The following is a 16,277-nucleotide window of genomic DNA, read 5'->3' as shown; positions in this document are numbered from 1 at the left end:
CCTGGGTATGGCAACAGTACTTGCCAGCTTGAAGGGTAGCAGACCAGCCCTTCATTCACTTATAAAATTCCTTGCTCCCTCAAAAAACCAGAAGAAAAATCAGCTTCATTAAGAATTTCAAGGTTTTTTTTTAAATTAACAGCATTAAATAGCCGTGCAAGTCATTTAACCATAATAAAGAAGAAGGAGGAGGAGGAGGAAGAGGAGGAGGAGGAGGAGAAGAAGAAGAGTTTGGATTTATATCCCCCCTTTCTCTCCTGCAGGAGACTCAAAGGGGCTTACAATCTCCTTGCCCTTCCCACCTCACAACAAACACCCTGTGAGGTAGGTGGGGCTGAGAGAGCTCTGAGAAGCTGTGACTAGCTCAAGGTCACCCAGGTGGCAGAGCGGAGAATCAAACCCGGTTCCTCCAGATTAGATACACGAGCTCTTAACCTTCCCACGTGAAGTTTGGATCACATTAACGTATGTGGCTGCAGGGTTGCCAACAAAGTACACTATAATGTACACAGTCCACAGTGCTGTGGACCATTATTGTGGGTGTTCCCAACCTCTTCAATAAGCAAAACTTCTGCTTATTCAACAGCACATAGTATGGTGCTGGTCGCATTATACAGCCACAGGTGGGAGGGCAGGGAAGCTGACCGGCCCTGTACAACCGGCAACAGGAAACCTTGATAGCACAGCCAATTGTTTTAATGTTTATTTTTTTTTCTGCATTGTACTTTTAATTCTAAAATCCAGAATTCTTTCAGTGACTCTCTCCAAAAGGCATCTTGGCCACTAGCTCGAGGGAATGCAAAGTCTTCCCAGGTCCGCTATTAACAAATAGTTTGCTGGCTTCCTAGTTACATCAGAATATGCATACACCATTGTGCTCTACACATCCCTTCAGCTGAGCTAACATCACTGCAGTCGGTTCTCCTGGCTTTTTAACTTGGCGTGCTTCCCTCAAAGACCTCAAGGGACACACTGAATATCTGTGTCTATCAGGTATCTTCCGATTCAGGCAGAAAGCAGGGAGGTGGGACTAAGTATACTTTCCCAGGACACAGCTCAAAGAATAAGCACATTACTATGACTGGCTCTGTTTATGTTACTAAGAAAATACTAACGGACAATCCTACCATTCTTCTCAGCTCAGTGAAGAGTTGCTCTTTGATCAAGGGTTCAGGCTTAACGGAGAAGAGCAGGTGAATACAACCCAGTATTTATTTTGTAATTCATACAGAAGAGGAAAGGAGCCATGCCTGGAGAAATAATGCCGAGACTCTGACCCCGTGCCCTGCAATTTTATCCTTGCTTTATTCTGCTTACACTTGGGAGGCTTGTAAAGTTTTCCCTGTTGATTAACAGCCAACAAATTACGTTCGAAGTTCTCAATTAAAAGACAATACCTTTATCAAGTGTCAGAATCCCAGACCGATCTTCCACATTGATTAGGCCCACACCTATTAATCCCTGTCGGACATCTAGAAGGGTAAGAGAGATTATGAAGGATTTCATGCTTTGCATTCCTGTCCTCACAGTTTACCTTTGCTACTTAAGAAATAACTTCTAACCTTTAATCTAAGTTTTACTCATGATATGGCACAATTTAATACAAAATTTCAGCTCAGATATTTTACATGTTTTTATCCTGCCTTCATACCCAACATGTACATGGAATCCATGATCTGAAACCACAAACAATAAACGAAACCTATTCATCTGACATATTAAATGGGCTAGATCTTGCAGACCTGTTCTGCTAACATCCGTCCTTTTCAAGGGAAGATATTACCATCAATTGAATGGATCAGTGGGATCCCACCCAAAAGTTCTGAAATTCAGCAGCTCCACCAGGCAGCTAAATCTACCACCGAAAGGCCGGATGAAACTAATCCAGAATGAAGGAAGCATACATTGCTGAAGGGCATTCTGTAGCCAGTGCCAGCCCATGGAACCAAATAATTGAGAACTAATTGTTCAGCTTGAATAGTAACATTCATGGAATTCACTGGCAGGAAGACAGCAAAGCAGCTCAATTAGGATACAACTATAAACCAAGATTTGCTGCTTTGAGACTGGGAGGATTCCTTTGCCAGTATGGACATATTATGGTCTACACCTCAAGGCCAGCAAAGCTTAAAGGTCAATGTAATTAAATGTCCAGATGTTGGATTGCATCATCCAAATGATGATTGGCTAGCTCAAGCTAGGCTCCCATAAAAAGGGCAGAAGAGATAATGTTGGTGTGGTGTGATGATTGTGAGTCATGTGGTGGTAGCGGTAGAGAAAAGTTTGCTGAGAACTGTGTTATCTGGTATTTTGGAAGCAAGAAGATAAGCACCTTCCTGTTTTGGAACGATACCAGTCGTGTATGTGTGCTTATTCACTGCCGTTAGCCTGCTTCCCAAGCTGTCTTGTGGTGGCTACTGGCCATTCCGGAGCAGGTATCCTGACATCCTTAGCCATCCACAGTACAGTTTAGTCTTTACAGTAAACTAGAGTTTTGCCATTTTGTTCAAAAATCACAAACGAGGATTCCAAACATTTTGGTTTAATCCTGACCTTTAAGCCAACAGCTTTGCTGTGAACGTTAAGTCTGAGGATCTCCCCGGCTTGTTCATACAGCAACAAAGCATAACTGTTTCAAGTTACAGTCAACCGAGTGACCTGAGTTCATTCTATGCTCCCCTGAGCACATCAGAAGTGATTCCCAATTAAGTACTGATAAATGAATTTCACATACCTTTAAAAAATTCTCCTGGGTAGTCAGGAGGTGGAGACACTAACGGGGAATCCAGGTTTACAATGGACTTCATAACAATTTCCAGTGCATTCCGGCCATACTGTTTAAAGATTAAAAAAGAAGCTGGTGTAACAAATGAACACACAAACATCCAACTCAACAGGGTAACATTGTTCTTTCCTCTGAAGGCTGAAACAGTTGCTGCTCTCTCCAAACAGATTTTCTTCTACTCATCCCAAAAGAAAGGGAACAGCAAGCAGAGTGATGCAACTCTGAAAGGTAGGATAATGTAACAGTCTGCTAATTCTCCAAACAGTAGCGGCAGAAAGGTCAAAAAGACACAAAGATACTTGCCTTGTTGTCAAAGTTGAACCTGCTCAGGTCTCTCGTTTCTGTCGCCCTCCTGTCTCCGTGAGTGAGAGCTCCCTGTTAAGAAACAACACTTTGATGAAGAAGACTGACAAGGCCTGGAGCTTGAAAACACCTAACTACATGTGCTGACCCAGGCTTGCATGCATTGATCCAAACTTACCAAGCTTTCCAGTCGTTTGGCCACGATAGATGCAAACCTCTGTTCTCCTGCTAGCTCAGAAATTAGGAAGACGTATTCTGGGGCAGTCACTTGGTTTGACCTGTGGGTTCGACCTGCGTTAAGTGGAAAGTGCATTTTGGTCATTCAAGTTGCTACTGTCAGCTCTTATAAATCTGGGAGGTGGCTTGGGAGGCAAGATCACAAAAATGTGCACCACCCTCCTCCAGGCATCACTAAACAAGTATTTAAACAAATATTTACATTGTTTTAAACACTCAATTGAGTCACCGACCATATCCTTCATGAAATTACTCCCAGTTTGACTTGCTGGCAACTAAGACCCAACTTAGGCTGAACTGCAGAGATGCGCTCGAGCTCATCAGACCTACCGCTACAGGCTGTGTGAAAGTGGACATTGGGGAATTCGCACAGCAAGTTCCACCTGTCAACTCAGACAAAATTTCAGAATGACATTGAATTATAGATCTGTGGTGCATCCTCATTTTTAAACACTGTGTGCAGTACTGGTCAATGTACCTCAAAAAGGACACTGAAGAGCTAGAGGGTGACTAAGATCATTAGATGGTGGAGCATCTTTTCCAGGAGAAAAGGATCAAGAGTGAGACTTTTCAGTCTGGAAGAGTGAGGATTAAGGGAGAAGATGGGAGACATGACAGGAACTTTTCAAATTATGCAAGGAGAAGAGCAGACACAGAGAACAGACCTTTTTCTCTTCCCCCCAAAATATCAGAACTCAGGGGAACCCAATGAAGCTCATGACTGAGGATGAACAAGAGGAAATTCTCAACAGGTGATTAAAATACAGAACTTGCTGCCAGAGGGTGCAGGGACAACCACAGATGGCTTTCAATGGGATTTGACAGAATCCTGGAGAATAAGCCTATCATGATGACTAAAGGAGACCTCCACAATTAGAGGTAGTCAACCTCTGAATACCAGTGCCAGGAGACATCACCAGGGGAAAGTCTCTATCCCTCGCTGCTGGGCACTGGGTAAAGACAGGACGCTGCACGAGATGGACCCCTGCCCTGAAACGGGGTTCTTGGGACCACTTTGGGATGGACCACTTGGGACCCCTGAAACGGGGTTCTTAGGAAACGGGGTTCTTGGGACCACTTTGATGAAGCTGTCTTTTACTGCTAATACTACAGACCAACACACATCCTACCCAATCAACGTTCCACATTAAGCAAGGACCAAACTGCTCACCAAATTGCTGTATTGCCCTATCGGCGCTCCACGGCAACTCCAAGGTCATGTGCACCCTTCGCCTCTGGTTTTTGGCTCGGCGATCGGCTTGTAACGAAATGCCCGAGCTGGCTGCTTCCGAGATGATGGCAATATTCTTTTTAAATGGAAGGAAAGACAAAGGGAGCATTTAGCAAAGACCTATACGCTTTGGTCTCTAACGGATGTTGTTGTCCTAGGCAGCTCATGGGAGAGTTTTTGGGTCATCCAGCGTGTGTTTATGCACACTGATGCTTGGCAAACAAGAAATGCAAGCACAACCCCCCTTTTCCTGGACAACTGACACATAAAGCTTCCAAAGAGATTTTTTTAAAGGTTTCCCACAAATTCTTCTGGCAAATGCAGACATTCTGCATCCAGCCCCACAGTTACTCAGCAGAATCAAAGCGGCTGGGGCGTAGGATGTTCAAAAAGCAACGTCTTGTACCAACCAGTTTCTTTGAATCAGAACAAGCCGAATGACCTTGCCAGAAGAAACATACCCCAGCTCGTCCTTTGGAATTTCTCAAAGCCATAGCCATTTGCACACAAGGTTTCTAAATAACAGCTAGTTTACACCAAAACAATTTTGGATTAAAAAAACCCACACACTATGCCCTCTTTTTGAAATGAAGCATTTTACATACAGCATGAGAACACTTCCTTAAAGACTCAAAGCACTGGAAATGGTTACCTTATCTCCGTTCATGAATCTCTGCTTCTCTGTAATATTCAGGATTTCCACAGGAACGTCAAGCTCAGACCGTGATTCATAAGAGATGCTCCCGTCATCATTACTCACAACTCTCCCTTTGCGACCTGTCATCTTTGGAAACAAGGCATGGTTTGGTTTGCCAGAGAGTGCCGTGGGGATCCCATAAAAACAAAACCAAATACTGTGTGTGTTTCTGGGACTGCTAAGGGAAAAAGCTCACCCTATAACCTTTCATGTTCTGTAAGATAAGACCAGCAGGTCAATAAATCTATTCACCTGTCAATTGCTCAATGGAGCACCTTCCCCCAGCTCCAATGAGCAAGCAAGAAGCAAACTGTAAAGCCTCACTGAAGGACATTTTACATTTACTGACCATCAATGTATAAAGGTACTGGCCCCAGTTTTACTTCAGAAGAAGAAGAGTTTGGATTTATATCCCCCCTTTCTCTCCTGCAGGAGACTCAAAGGGGCTTACAATCTCCTTGCCCTTCCCACCTCACAACAAACACCCTGTGAGGTGGGTGGGGCTGAGAGAGCTCCGAAAAGCTGTGACTAGCCCAAGGTCACCCAGCTGGCGTGTGTGGGAGTGCACAGGCTAATCTGAATTCCCCAGATAAGCCTCCACAGCTCAGGCGGCAGAGCTGGGAATCAAACCCGGTTCCTCCAGATTAGATACACGAGCTCTTAACCTCCTACGCCACTGCTGCTCCTTGCTTCAGTGGCAAGAAGACCGCCCACTCCAGTTGACGACCTCAGCACCTACCTCTGCCACATTTTCAGGACCACCCAGTTCGTCTATCAGCTCATCCAGTGTGTTAGGAGGAAGATCTTCTGAGAGTTTTTCCAGTTTATCAAGCAATTCCTTCTTCATCTGCTGGGCTCTTTCCACAGCATCCTGACTAGTGATGTAGCTGTTTGTATTACTGTTGGCTGGATACAAAAAAAGAAGTTAAGTTTACAAGCCAGGAAGTATTCTTTCCATTGGCAAAAAGAGAATCCCACCTCCCAAAATCCAGTTTAAGAGTACTACGTCCATCGTACCAGATGCATTAGTAGTGGATGAAGTAACAACTGCAGAAGAGAGAGAACTTGGTCTTTTGGATCCTAAGCCAGACGCGAGTAAGGCACTCTGTATAGAGTCGGGGTCTATGCTTTTCTTTTTCTTCTTCTCCTTGGTTTTCTTGTGCTCTTTTCTAATTAACCAGGGGTCTGAGGAGGAGAAGAAAAAAAATACTGAAGCAGCAAGCTAAACGTTTGGCTTCCTGGAAAATCACACTTCTGCTCGGCCATGCAGGTAAATCATGCACCAAACTGCTCAGGTAAGCAGGAGTGCAACTTAAGAGAGACCCTATGACTTTTGACGAACAGCAGCCTCACGGTGTCTCACCATCTTCATCATCCTCGCTAGATTCATCCCTAAATGGATTGAAGTCGTCGTCGTCCCCAGAGCTTAAAAACTTGGAGCTCTCGTTATCACTCTCTTCGTTGTCCGAAATCTCCGACTCACTGTAGCTTTCATCTGAACTGCTCCCTGCCAGTCCACCACTTTTACGGGCTTTCTTGGCTTCTCTGGTTATTTCTTCACCTGTTTAAGGCAAAGAAAATGAACCAGTGAAGTTGGAATGGCATATGTGCACTATCCCCACAGCCTCCCCATGGTTTATTAGCAACGTCTTGGCAGCTGTATAAGTATTAGCAAATGGCAGAAACTGGCAACAACTCAAGACTGTAACTGGGTTCCTTAGTCCACTGTTCAAAGCTTCACAAGTGCAACACGCAAAACCGCCACTGATAAGGAAAAGGGGCTCATGCTATCCACATTTGCCTGCAAGTAAGTCCTGTTGAGCTCGGTGGAATTTAATTCTGAGAAGCCTGAAACAGGACTGCATAATACAGTCCCAAGTAACACTGAGCTTAATGACACGAGAGATTATTTTATTAATGTAAATTTATTTCCTGCCTACCACCAAAGTCCCTTGGTGGGGTACAATAATAAAAGAACACCCCCCAAAAAATACAAGTATATAAACAACTCCGTGAGAATATCATCTACAACTCCAACCAAAGCCCCCCCCCTACTAAAATTACATGACCACTCAATCCACATAGAGCTAACCAGATTAGTCACATCTGGGATGTGGTAGAGAATTTAGTAGGCAGAGTCTGCAATGCACACCCAGTTAAAGCTTCCAGGTTTGCACTGGTGCAGTAGAAGACCCAGTCAGTCTACAGTGGATGTAGTCCTATGAAGATGGAGCCTCACTGCTCTCAAGAGGAATACTACCAGCTATTCTGTCACTACACTGCGGAAAAGAGTGGCACCATCCCTCCCACACCACCACTGCAAGATGAAAACGGTCATATGTCAAAAGGGGTTCCTAACCCACCAGTCCACCACTCCAGTTTCACCTCCTCTGATATGCAGGCCCACCACAGAAGGACAACTGTGAACGTTTTAGGCCAACAGTTCCACAATATGGGTAAGTGCACATTAACAACTGACCTTGTGTATAAACTTCGCCCCATTCAGGATAAGCTCTTTCAGTGGCTCTCAGTGCCCAGGTCTAAACAACCTTCTAAAGAATTTATCTCAAGCGCTAAGAAAGAAATCATTACATCAGCATAACTCTGCAGCTTCAGAATGCCGCTCTTACCTTTGCGTTTCTTTACTTTATCCTCCTGGCAAGGACTGTCCCTGGGCGAGTTGTTATTACTTTGAGCAGACAAGTCTATCCCGAGTAAACTAAACAGCTTCTTTCGGTCAGGAGCTGGGAAATGCTTTTCAATGAGAGACTGAAACACTCCCCTGCAACATAACAACAAACAGAAGTGCTTGTTGTTGGTTTTTTTTTGATGAAGTGGCAATCAAGCATCATGCACAAGGCCTCTTCCCCAAGCATTCTCTTAGGACCATGGTGGCGAACCTATGGCACTCCAGATGTTCATGGACTACAATTCCCGTCAGCCCCTGCCAGCATGGCCAATTGGCCATGGGGAATTGTAGTCCATGAGGGGAATTGTAGTCCATGAACATCTGGAGTGCCATAGATTCGCCACCACTCTCTTAGGAACTCCACAGCTCAAGAAACAGCTTCAACAAGCAGATCTGAATTACTTCCAGATATTGGCATGAGGCTAGAAGTAACGGATACAACCAGCCATGATTGGAGTTACCCCTTACAAATATGGAACTCCTAACAGCAGTGGACTAAAAATCTAGCCTTTGAGGAAATCACAAAGTGTTGGTTTCCTGGTTCAGATGTAGTGGTAAACTGTGATGTGGAAGCCACTAATTAGCTCACCCTAAATAATGGGGGAGGGGGCAGAGATCAGGCAGGTGACTCAGCTAATTAGCTCCCTGTGTGTCATGGGGAGGAGGCAGAAATTGTGCAGGCAACCCACATGTTCTTTTAAAGCTCATTCAAATAGCAGCAAAACATGGTAATATTTGAATTATGACATAACAGCAAATATCTATGTAATATGGATTGAAGCATTCAGTTTCTGCAGAACTTTAAAAACCATCAAGTGTATATGTGTGTGTGTGGGAGGGGAGCAACAACCGTGATGCAAAAAACATAATAGTATAACACCTAACAGGCCACACAAAAGCTGCTCCAGAACCAGGATTGGCCTCCCAGATTTCTAAGCCAATTTCAAGCTATAGCTTTTGACCTGTGAAACTTGGGAAGCCCAACCCAGAGCCTTTGACACCCAGGGCCAGCCACGCTGCAGCATCTCCAGAGGGCTCTTCGGCAGCATGGGGAAGCAAAATATGAAGGAAAACCTCCCCACCGTCAAAATGCCCCCCATTGGGTTCAATGGGCTTATGGGGGCGCTGCATACCTAAGGGAAATTCCAGGGTGGAAGATGACTAATGTGCCCCTGACCATGCCTTTGGAATGCCCACGATGTACCAGTGGGAATGGCGGTGGCACAGGAGCGTCAAGGCGACACTCAGTGCCATGCCCAGGAGGCCTTGGTAGCCACCTGCCAACAAATTTGCTCTTCCGCCGGGGTAACTGCCCTGGGGAGGGCATTCCTACTGGCGTACGGCCATACCACCTCCACAATTCCCTTTAGCCCCCCCTCCTCCCCCCACTCGGATTGGGCAATCACATGTAAGTGGAGACCTCAGAAACCAGTTTCTACATACCCCAGATGAGACAGATATTAACTAATATTAACATATAATACAATACAAGCCATATTTTACATATGGCTTACGCTAAACAAGGGGAGAGGGAGAGAAAATCTTATAAAACCCTCTTCCCCAGGAACATGCTCCTGTGGGGCTGGACGTGAACCCACAGCCAGGCACCGGTGCAGTGACCCTGCAGCCCTCCAGCTCTGAGAGAGCTGTGGAAAGCAGGTGCCAGCTTGTTCACCTCCCTCACCCCCAGAGCCTCGGGAACAGAGGAGAACACGCAGAACAGGTCAGAAGGCGAAGTGTGCACCTGGCAGCCCAGAACAGGCCCTGCATCGACAGTGAGGACAAGTATTTGCAGGAGCAGGTCTGAGGCAGCTGGCAGGCGCACAGTGTTATTTAGCTTTCATATCTTTATCCCGCCCTATCCCAAAGGGCTCAGGGCGGGTTACAACAGTTAAAATAATTAAAAACCAGTTAAAAACACAATAAAATGTCTAAGTATAACATTAAAACATTACCTATAAGACACCTACAACATGCTGACAATAAATTACAAGCCTTCTGAGTAGTCTTGCCTGTAGAACGGGTCTGCAACCTGCGGCTCTCCAGATGTTCATGGACTACAATTCCCAGCAGCCCCTGCCAGCAGGTTGCAGACCCCTGAGAGTAGCTGGAAAGGGCATTGCTGCATGGAAGCAACATGCCAAATTGCTGCTGACCTTGTGGCTCCTGCTTTGAACTATCTCCTCTGATGATGCCAGCCACAGATGCAGGCGAAACGTCAGAAGAGAATGCTGCCAGAACACGGCCATACAGCCCGGAAACCACACAGCACCCCAGTGATTCCGGCTGTGAAAGCCTTTGACAACATATCTGCTCTGTCTTGACCTTGGCCTGAATCTCTGGACTTGTGTTTCTGGTTTACCCTCAGGCTTGTCGCTGCCAGACTTTTATGCGTGACTTTTGGAATGCAACTCTGACTGTGGAAACTGGACTGGGCAGCAGCTTTCCCACAGTGCAAAGATGCCTTCCCCCAATTCTTGTGGCAGGGAAAAGTGCCACAGTAAATGATCCATGAGATCCAATGCATCAGCTCTCCCACCGTTTTTAGAGCAGAAATCAGTGAGCAGGACCGGCTGTCTTGATTTTTTTTTTTTGCTGAACCATACATTGCTGCAGCACTTTGCTGCCTCACAATCTGTTCAGTGGGGAAGCTGTCTTACTTTGCTGTGGATACAAAGTCATTCAGTTCACCGCCACCTTCCTCCAAAGCTTCCAACGTTCTTGCTTCCCCTGTGGACTGCAGCCCAATAACGACACACTAGAGATATAAATGGATACACAATATTAGGGGGTTCAAGCTCAGGTGCTTTCAAAATATACGGATCATATAACGTTCCTCCCACACCTCGGGCCATCCCCACTCTCATGTTTTCTAAGAGCGAAACGCTTTCAAGCAAAACTTACCTTGCCGTTCTTTATCTCTTCCCGGGCCAGCTGCACCACCCTTCTAACTTTTGATGCTATGCAGAGGTATTTGAAAAATCTCTGATGGGCTGACCAAAACTGCCCCCACATAGATTTCTTCATTCGCTGTTCAGCATCAATGAGGTCAGCAGATTGCTGGAATTTTTCTCTGGCACTAACCCACTGGAAACAAACAGTTCTCTGTCAGCTTTCAGATCATTACTAAAATAAAGCAACATTACCTCTGCTGGCATCGTCAGAGGAGATGGTTCAAAGCAGATAGTTCAAAGCAGGAGCCACAAGATCAAGATCTGGAAGATGGGCATACTGCTTACTGCACGGGCTTCCTACCTCCAGCGTGCGTACACAGACAACTCTGGATCATGCACTAAAGGCAGTGGTTTTCAAACCTTTTCAAGGGCGATCTACTGCTAAGAAAAGTGTGATGCTTCCTTAGTAACCCACCACAAACTCATGTCGATTTTTTTTGTATCCTGTTTTAATTTACTTGTCCATCTTTCTCACTGAGATGCAAAGCGAGCTATAAGCCAAACAAGTTTATTTTTCATGCTCAGTACTTTATACACAACATTAGAGACAAAGAGGCTGTATTTCAGAAGCAGTTTGCACACTGCAGAGAAGCAAACTCAGGTTTGCTGTTAAGTCTCCCAAAGCCACCTTTGCCAGCTCATCCTGCTCTTCCTCCTCTCTTCTGACCGTATGACCCGCAGTTTGAGAACCACTGCCGTAAAGCACACGATGGCTGTCTGTGCCTACTGAGGAACAGGGAGTTCACTTTAGACAAACGAAGAATTGGTTAGATCCCAAGGATACATTCCACTCACTCTGATATTCTCTGTCCTAGCAAGAAGCCTTGCCCAGATACCAGAAGCTGGTAGATACAAACACAACTTACGCTACACAGAAGTAGCTTTAATGCCTACATCTGCATGGAGATTGTTAGGACAACAGAAGTCACACCCAAAGCCACCTCTTAAGAGGCGTGTGGACAGGGTACTGAACTGGTCACTGACCATTCTATGGCAGCGGTGGCGAACCTATGGCACGGGTACCAGAGGTGGCACTCAGAGCCCTTTCTGTGGGCACGCGTGCACAGAGTCCGTCATGTGGAGGTGCAGAAAATCACACACACACACCCCTAGGCTGGCCTGGGTGCGATTGTTTACCTGGGAGTAAGCTCGGTTGCTGGCAATGGGGCTTGCTTCTGAGTAAACCCTCCTACAGTCGTGATTAACCCATTTGAAGAGTTGCACGGTTGCTTCACCTACTCCTGAGGAACGTGTTCCTAAGCTAAAATCTCAGTATTCAGATTAAATTGCCGTGATGGCACTATGCGATAAACAAGTGGGTTTTGAGTTGCAATTTGGGCACTCAGTCTTGAAAAGGTTCGCCATCATTGTTCTATGGGAACTATTTTGTAGTGATTTGCCTCCCACCCTAAACGTGCTTGAATGGAAAACTCCTCCAGGTTGTGTCCTAATTTGCACTTTTTTGTCTGGGTTTGGTTTGTTTGACCTATTCACCTCTTCTGATGCTTATTTCCTATGTTCTTTATGACTCTACTAATGTTCTTTATTGATTTTTTACTTCAACTATAATAGTGTGGTTACTTTACTATAGTTGTTAGTGCACTAATTGTTTTCATTGCTGCATAATGCCTTGACAGCATCCAGCGAAGAGATTAGGTATAAATGTTTTAGATAAGAAAGCAAGTTTTACAAGGAAATAGCCACATATCTGAATTACCAGATTGCTAGAAAGCTTTATGCACAAAAACTACAAATTAGATCCCACTGAGCTTAAATATTCCGATCGTGGCATGCAATGTGAAATGCCATATATTTAAATAAACTTACCAGTTTCACAGATTTGTTATACATTTTAACATAGTGCGGAGAAAGCTGAACTTCATCAATTTTGAAGGTCACACCTGAAAAGCTCAGCTGCCTTGCTATGTACATTCCTCTTAGCTTCATATCCATAGCAACTATTTCCATGGCACCCACACCTCTGAAGACAGAGACAGGATAAATCAAGTTAATTTTTTAACCATTAAGACTGCTTTAATACAAGTAGATGCTAGCACATTATGAACACTTTGCATAAGGCTATAGATCTAGCAAGTGATTTTTGCACAGCTGCAGCTAGCCCCTTGACATTACACAGCAGGAAGCTCAAATCTCAAGCACCTTCCTTTGAAAAATGTCAGAGAGGAAGATCTTTTCAGAAGTCATCAGCAACTTCAGAGGAACTGCTGCACTTTGAGCCAGACAGCTGGGGTACCTTGCCCAAGCCCAGCTAACTGAAGGCCTCAGGCAGACTTCTGAGGCCTGCTCCCCATATTCCTTTTGCTCATAACTGTAACTCACAGCCCCTGCATGTGAAGCATGTACTCTACGCACCCTCCTCTCCTATGTAAATGGAACTGCCAGGCAGATTCAGGAACTTACCTTCTTTCAACAGCCTGAATAAAGTCACTGAACTCCCGAAATGGGGTTCCTTCACCCCATATCCCAAGACGGTTCATATACGCCATATTACGAGGCTCAGAAGCACCTAAAAGCAAACACTCATAAGGATCATAGATAGCAACAAAAAAATTCAACGCACTTGGTGCAAATATATGGTAGTACATACCGGTGGCACTGGCGTAAATCACTCTGGCCTTTGGAAGTTTATTTTGCAGCTCCAAAACAGCCAAACCTGTCTTGGTTGGTTTTGAGGAGCCAACAGGACAAAGATTTTTAGCTTTGTGACATTCATCAAATACGATCTGAACATATCGTTAAGGAACAGAACATCCCAACATTTGTATTTCAAAACTGTCTGTTAATTAATAAGACTTGTTTAAGCCTGGTGCTAGTTTTACCTGAAAGTAAACAGTTTTGCTATGTTCAGAAGCATTACATCGTTGAGAAGTACCCTGCCCAAGATCTAGATAAGCCTGGATACTTAATACATTTATGCATCAATATTTCCACTTAAAACAGCATTATACAATGAACAGCGCAATAAAAGTCTAAAACCATTTGGTCTCCTTAAAAATTAGCAAAGAATGAACACTTGATGTGAAGTTTGGCAGCTGGTTTATATCACAGCACACAATTTTCAAGGAGGGAAGTGACCATTATTGCACCTAGCTACCCAACAAAACCTGTCCCGGCTAGCCTGATCTTGTCAGATCTCAGACCCTATGCAGGGTCAGCCCTAGTCAGTATTTGGATGGGAGACCCCCAAGGAATACCAGGGTTGCGACTCAGAGCTGGGCAATGGCGAACCATGGCTGAACACTGCTTGCCTTGAAAGCCCTAAGAGACCCCCACAAATCAGCTGTGGCTGGGTGGCAAAATAGACAAAACAAGGCCAAAGAAAAGATACAACTCCGTCGAAGTCACCTCCACACCAATGAAGAAGCTGCTTAAGTCTAGTTTTGTATTTACCACCAGACTGACTTTCTCCAATAAGAGAAGAGTAAGTTGCAAAAATGACACCTTTCTTCACGCTTCCATTATGCTTGGAAGAGATTTTCCCGTATTTGAACTAAAATGGAAACAAGATTAAATTACTGCCAAAGACATCCCGGTTACTGGCCCAAGAATAACAGGCACGACATCAAAACTTTGTAATCTTCTTGTAAACCTAAAGCTTCTCTCCTCTTGCAGTAAAAACAGAGTTGTACCAGGATTATTGCCAAGCAATATGCACGTCAATACAAAGCGAACAGCACAGAACTGGCTGGAAAACCCTGGTGGCAGTGACCTTTGGTCTCCGCATCATAAAGGAACAGCCTAATGGGGAGGAGGGAAGAGTCTGAAGTAGCCCGCCCCCCCATTCAGAGAACTGGAGAAAATCCCTAATTAAATCACCATTACAATGGCTTGGGTAAAGACAGCAGGAGCCATGGCTGTCAAAGCTGGAAAAAGGGCTGTATCCAACTTTTGGGAGAAAAAAAAACCTGTGCTAGTGCAATCCCCGGTGGAAGGTGCCCCAAACCTGGCGTGGAAATTCCACCAGCCTCAATGGCACTGGCTTGTTTGCAGCATGTTTCATGTCTGCTTGGCACACCAGCCATTACAGGAACACCACCAAGTTACTGTTACAACATCGGCAATGGATTTGGCAGGTATGAAAATGGCCATTCATTCAATTAGAAAGGTGATGAAGCCCACCGAATGTCTGAAAACAGCCCTCAAAGATTTATACCCTTTAACATTGAAAACACTATGTTCCAATGGGAGTAGATCGCCACACCTCTGAATGAACGCAAAGAACTGTAAAGCAATTCTAAGTTCAGAGGCACATGGCACAAGGACTAGATCACCTGATGTTTCTGCCTTGATGGTACATAGTTTAAAAATCTCCATACCTTGTTTAGTGAATGAACCAAAATATTTTTTGCTCCAATATCTCGCAAATCTCTTTCCGCATCATATTTCAGGTCGTTTGAAACGCTAAACCTGGGAGACGGCAAACAACACAACCATGAAGATGTACACATTTGATTGCAAGAGCTCATGATGCTTGTGTTTGCCATTCCTGACTTACCACACTGCCCTCTTTCTACCCAAGAGGTAGTTTTCGTAGATTATTCCAGCTATGGTCCTTCCTTTCCCCACACCTGCACCGTCGCCTATCAAGAAGCCAGCCCTCTCTCCATTGGGTAGGAATGTTTCATGTTGCTGAAACAGAAAGTTACACAGTATTGGACAGATTCAGACATCATGGCCCCCTCTGACTTACTTGCCAAAAAGTTCTAAGAGATTTAGTTACCAAGCAGACCAGAGGTGTCAAACATACAGACCGGGGGCTGGATTCAACCCCTTAAGAAGGCTTATCAAGCCCATGAGCCAGATCAGGCATGGTCCCTTCCCCACCCCCACCCCCCACGAGCCATTGGCTCATGGACCTACCCTAATCACCACAGCCAAGAAAACATGTTCCCCCCTGTATTTTTCTCTCCCATTTGAATGGGGCCACTTGGCACACTACCTGTATTGCTTAATAAACCCCGTTCAAAGGAGAGCCATAATGCTCGCCAGGTTTAATGTTATGCCTTCTGCCTTGTTGCATGGCAGATTTAATAAGCAAGAAAAGGCTAAAAGATTGTGCCCATATAACGATGGCTCAGTTGAATCTCTGGCCCACCAATTACTACACTGTCTCAGATTCAAGGAAATCAGATCCAAGTATGTGAATCTTACTCCTTTACATTTACCCGATCTCCCCGATTTAATTAGATTACACTACTTGTTGGACAACCCTGATCCTTCTACTCTGTATGATAGTGGCAGACTTTCTCCTGGAAATTACCAAACGCCAGTAGATTTCCTTCAACCTAACATTTATTTCCTGTTTTGTATATGCTTTTTAATCCGTTTTTTTATTATTGTTGTATGGTTGTCTATGCCAA

The 16,277-nt window shown here is 44.8% G+C and overlaps 1 protein-coding gene across 4 annotated transcripts in view; it reads right to left on the bottom strand.

The window, feature by feature from the left end:
- SBNO1 (strawberry notch homolog 1) overlaps positions 1-16,277 on the bottom strand; it is a 36,956-nt gene that overhangs the window by 8,996 nt on the left and 11,683 nt on the right. For all 4 annotated transcript variants that reach the window (XM_048514338.1, XM_048514340.1, XM_048514339.1 and 1 more), the window contains 18 exons: positions 15,413-15,546; positions 15,234-15,324; positions 14,246-14,407; positions 13,505-13,640; positions 13,318-13,423; positions 12,724-12,877; positions 10,847-11,029; positions 10,603-10,700; positions 7,884-8,035; positions 6,617-6,814; positions 6,271-6,438; positions 5,993-6,159; positions 5,209-5,340; positions 4,497-4,632; positions 3,267-3,379; positions 3,089-3,160; positions 2,735-2,834; positions 1,398-1,472 (listed from right to left, as the gene is read on the bottom strand). In XM_048514338.1, the coding sequence (XP_048370295.1) occupies positions 1,398-1,472; positions 2,735-2,834; positions 3,089-3,160; positions 3,267-3,379; positions 4,497-4,632; positions 5,209-5,340; positions 5,993-6,159; positions 6,271-6,438; positions 6,617-6,814; positions 7,884-8,035; positions 10,603-10,700; positions 10,847-11,029; positions 12,724-12,877; positions 13,318-13,423; positions 13,505-13,640; positions 14,246-14,407; positions 15,234-15,324; positions 15,413-15,546 (2,377 nt within the window). The remainder of the gene's footprint in view (positions 1-1,397; positions 1,473-2,734; positions 2,835-3,088; positions 3,161-3,266; positions 3,380-4,496; positions 4,633-5,208; positions 5,341-5,992; positions 6,160-6,270; positions 6,439-6,616; positions 6,815-7,883; positions 8,036-10,602; positions 10,701-10,846; positions 11,030-12,723; positions 12,878-13,317; positions 13,424-13,504; positions 13,641-14,245; positions 14,408-15,233; positions 15,325-15,412; positions 15,547-16,277) is intronic.

The sequence above is a fragment of the Sphaerodactylus townsendi genome, linkage group LG13 (genome assembly GCF_021028975.2).
Source record: "Sphaerodactylus townsendi isolate TG3544 linkage group LG13, MPM_Stown_v2.3, whole genome shotgun sequence".
Lineage (NCBI taxonomy): Eukaryota > Metazoa > Chordata > Lepidosauria > Squamata > Sphaerodactylidae > Sphaerodactylus > Sphaerodactylus townsendi.
Note: the sequence above shows the minus strand (reverse complement) of the source record. Positions and strands in the feature narration are given on the sequence as shown.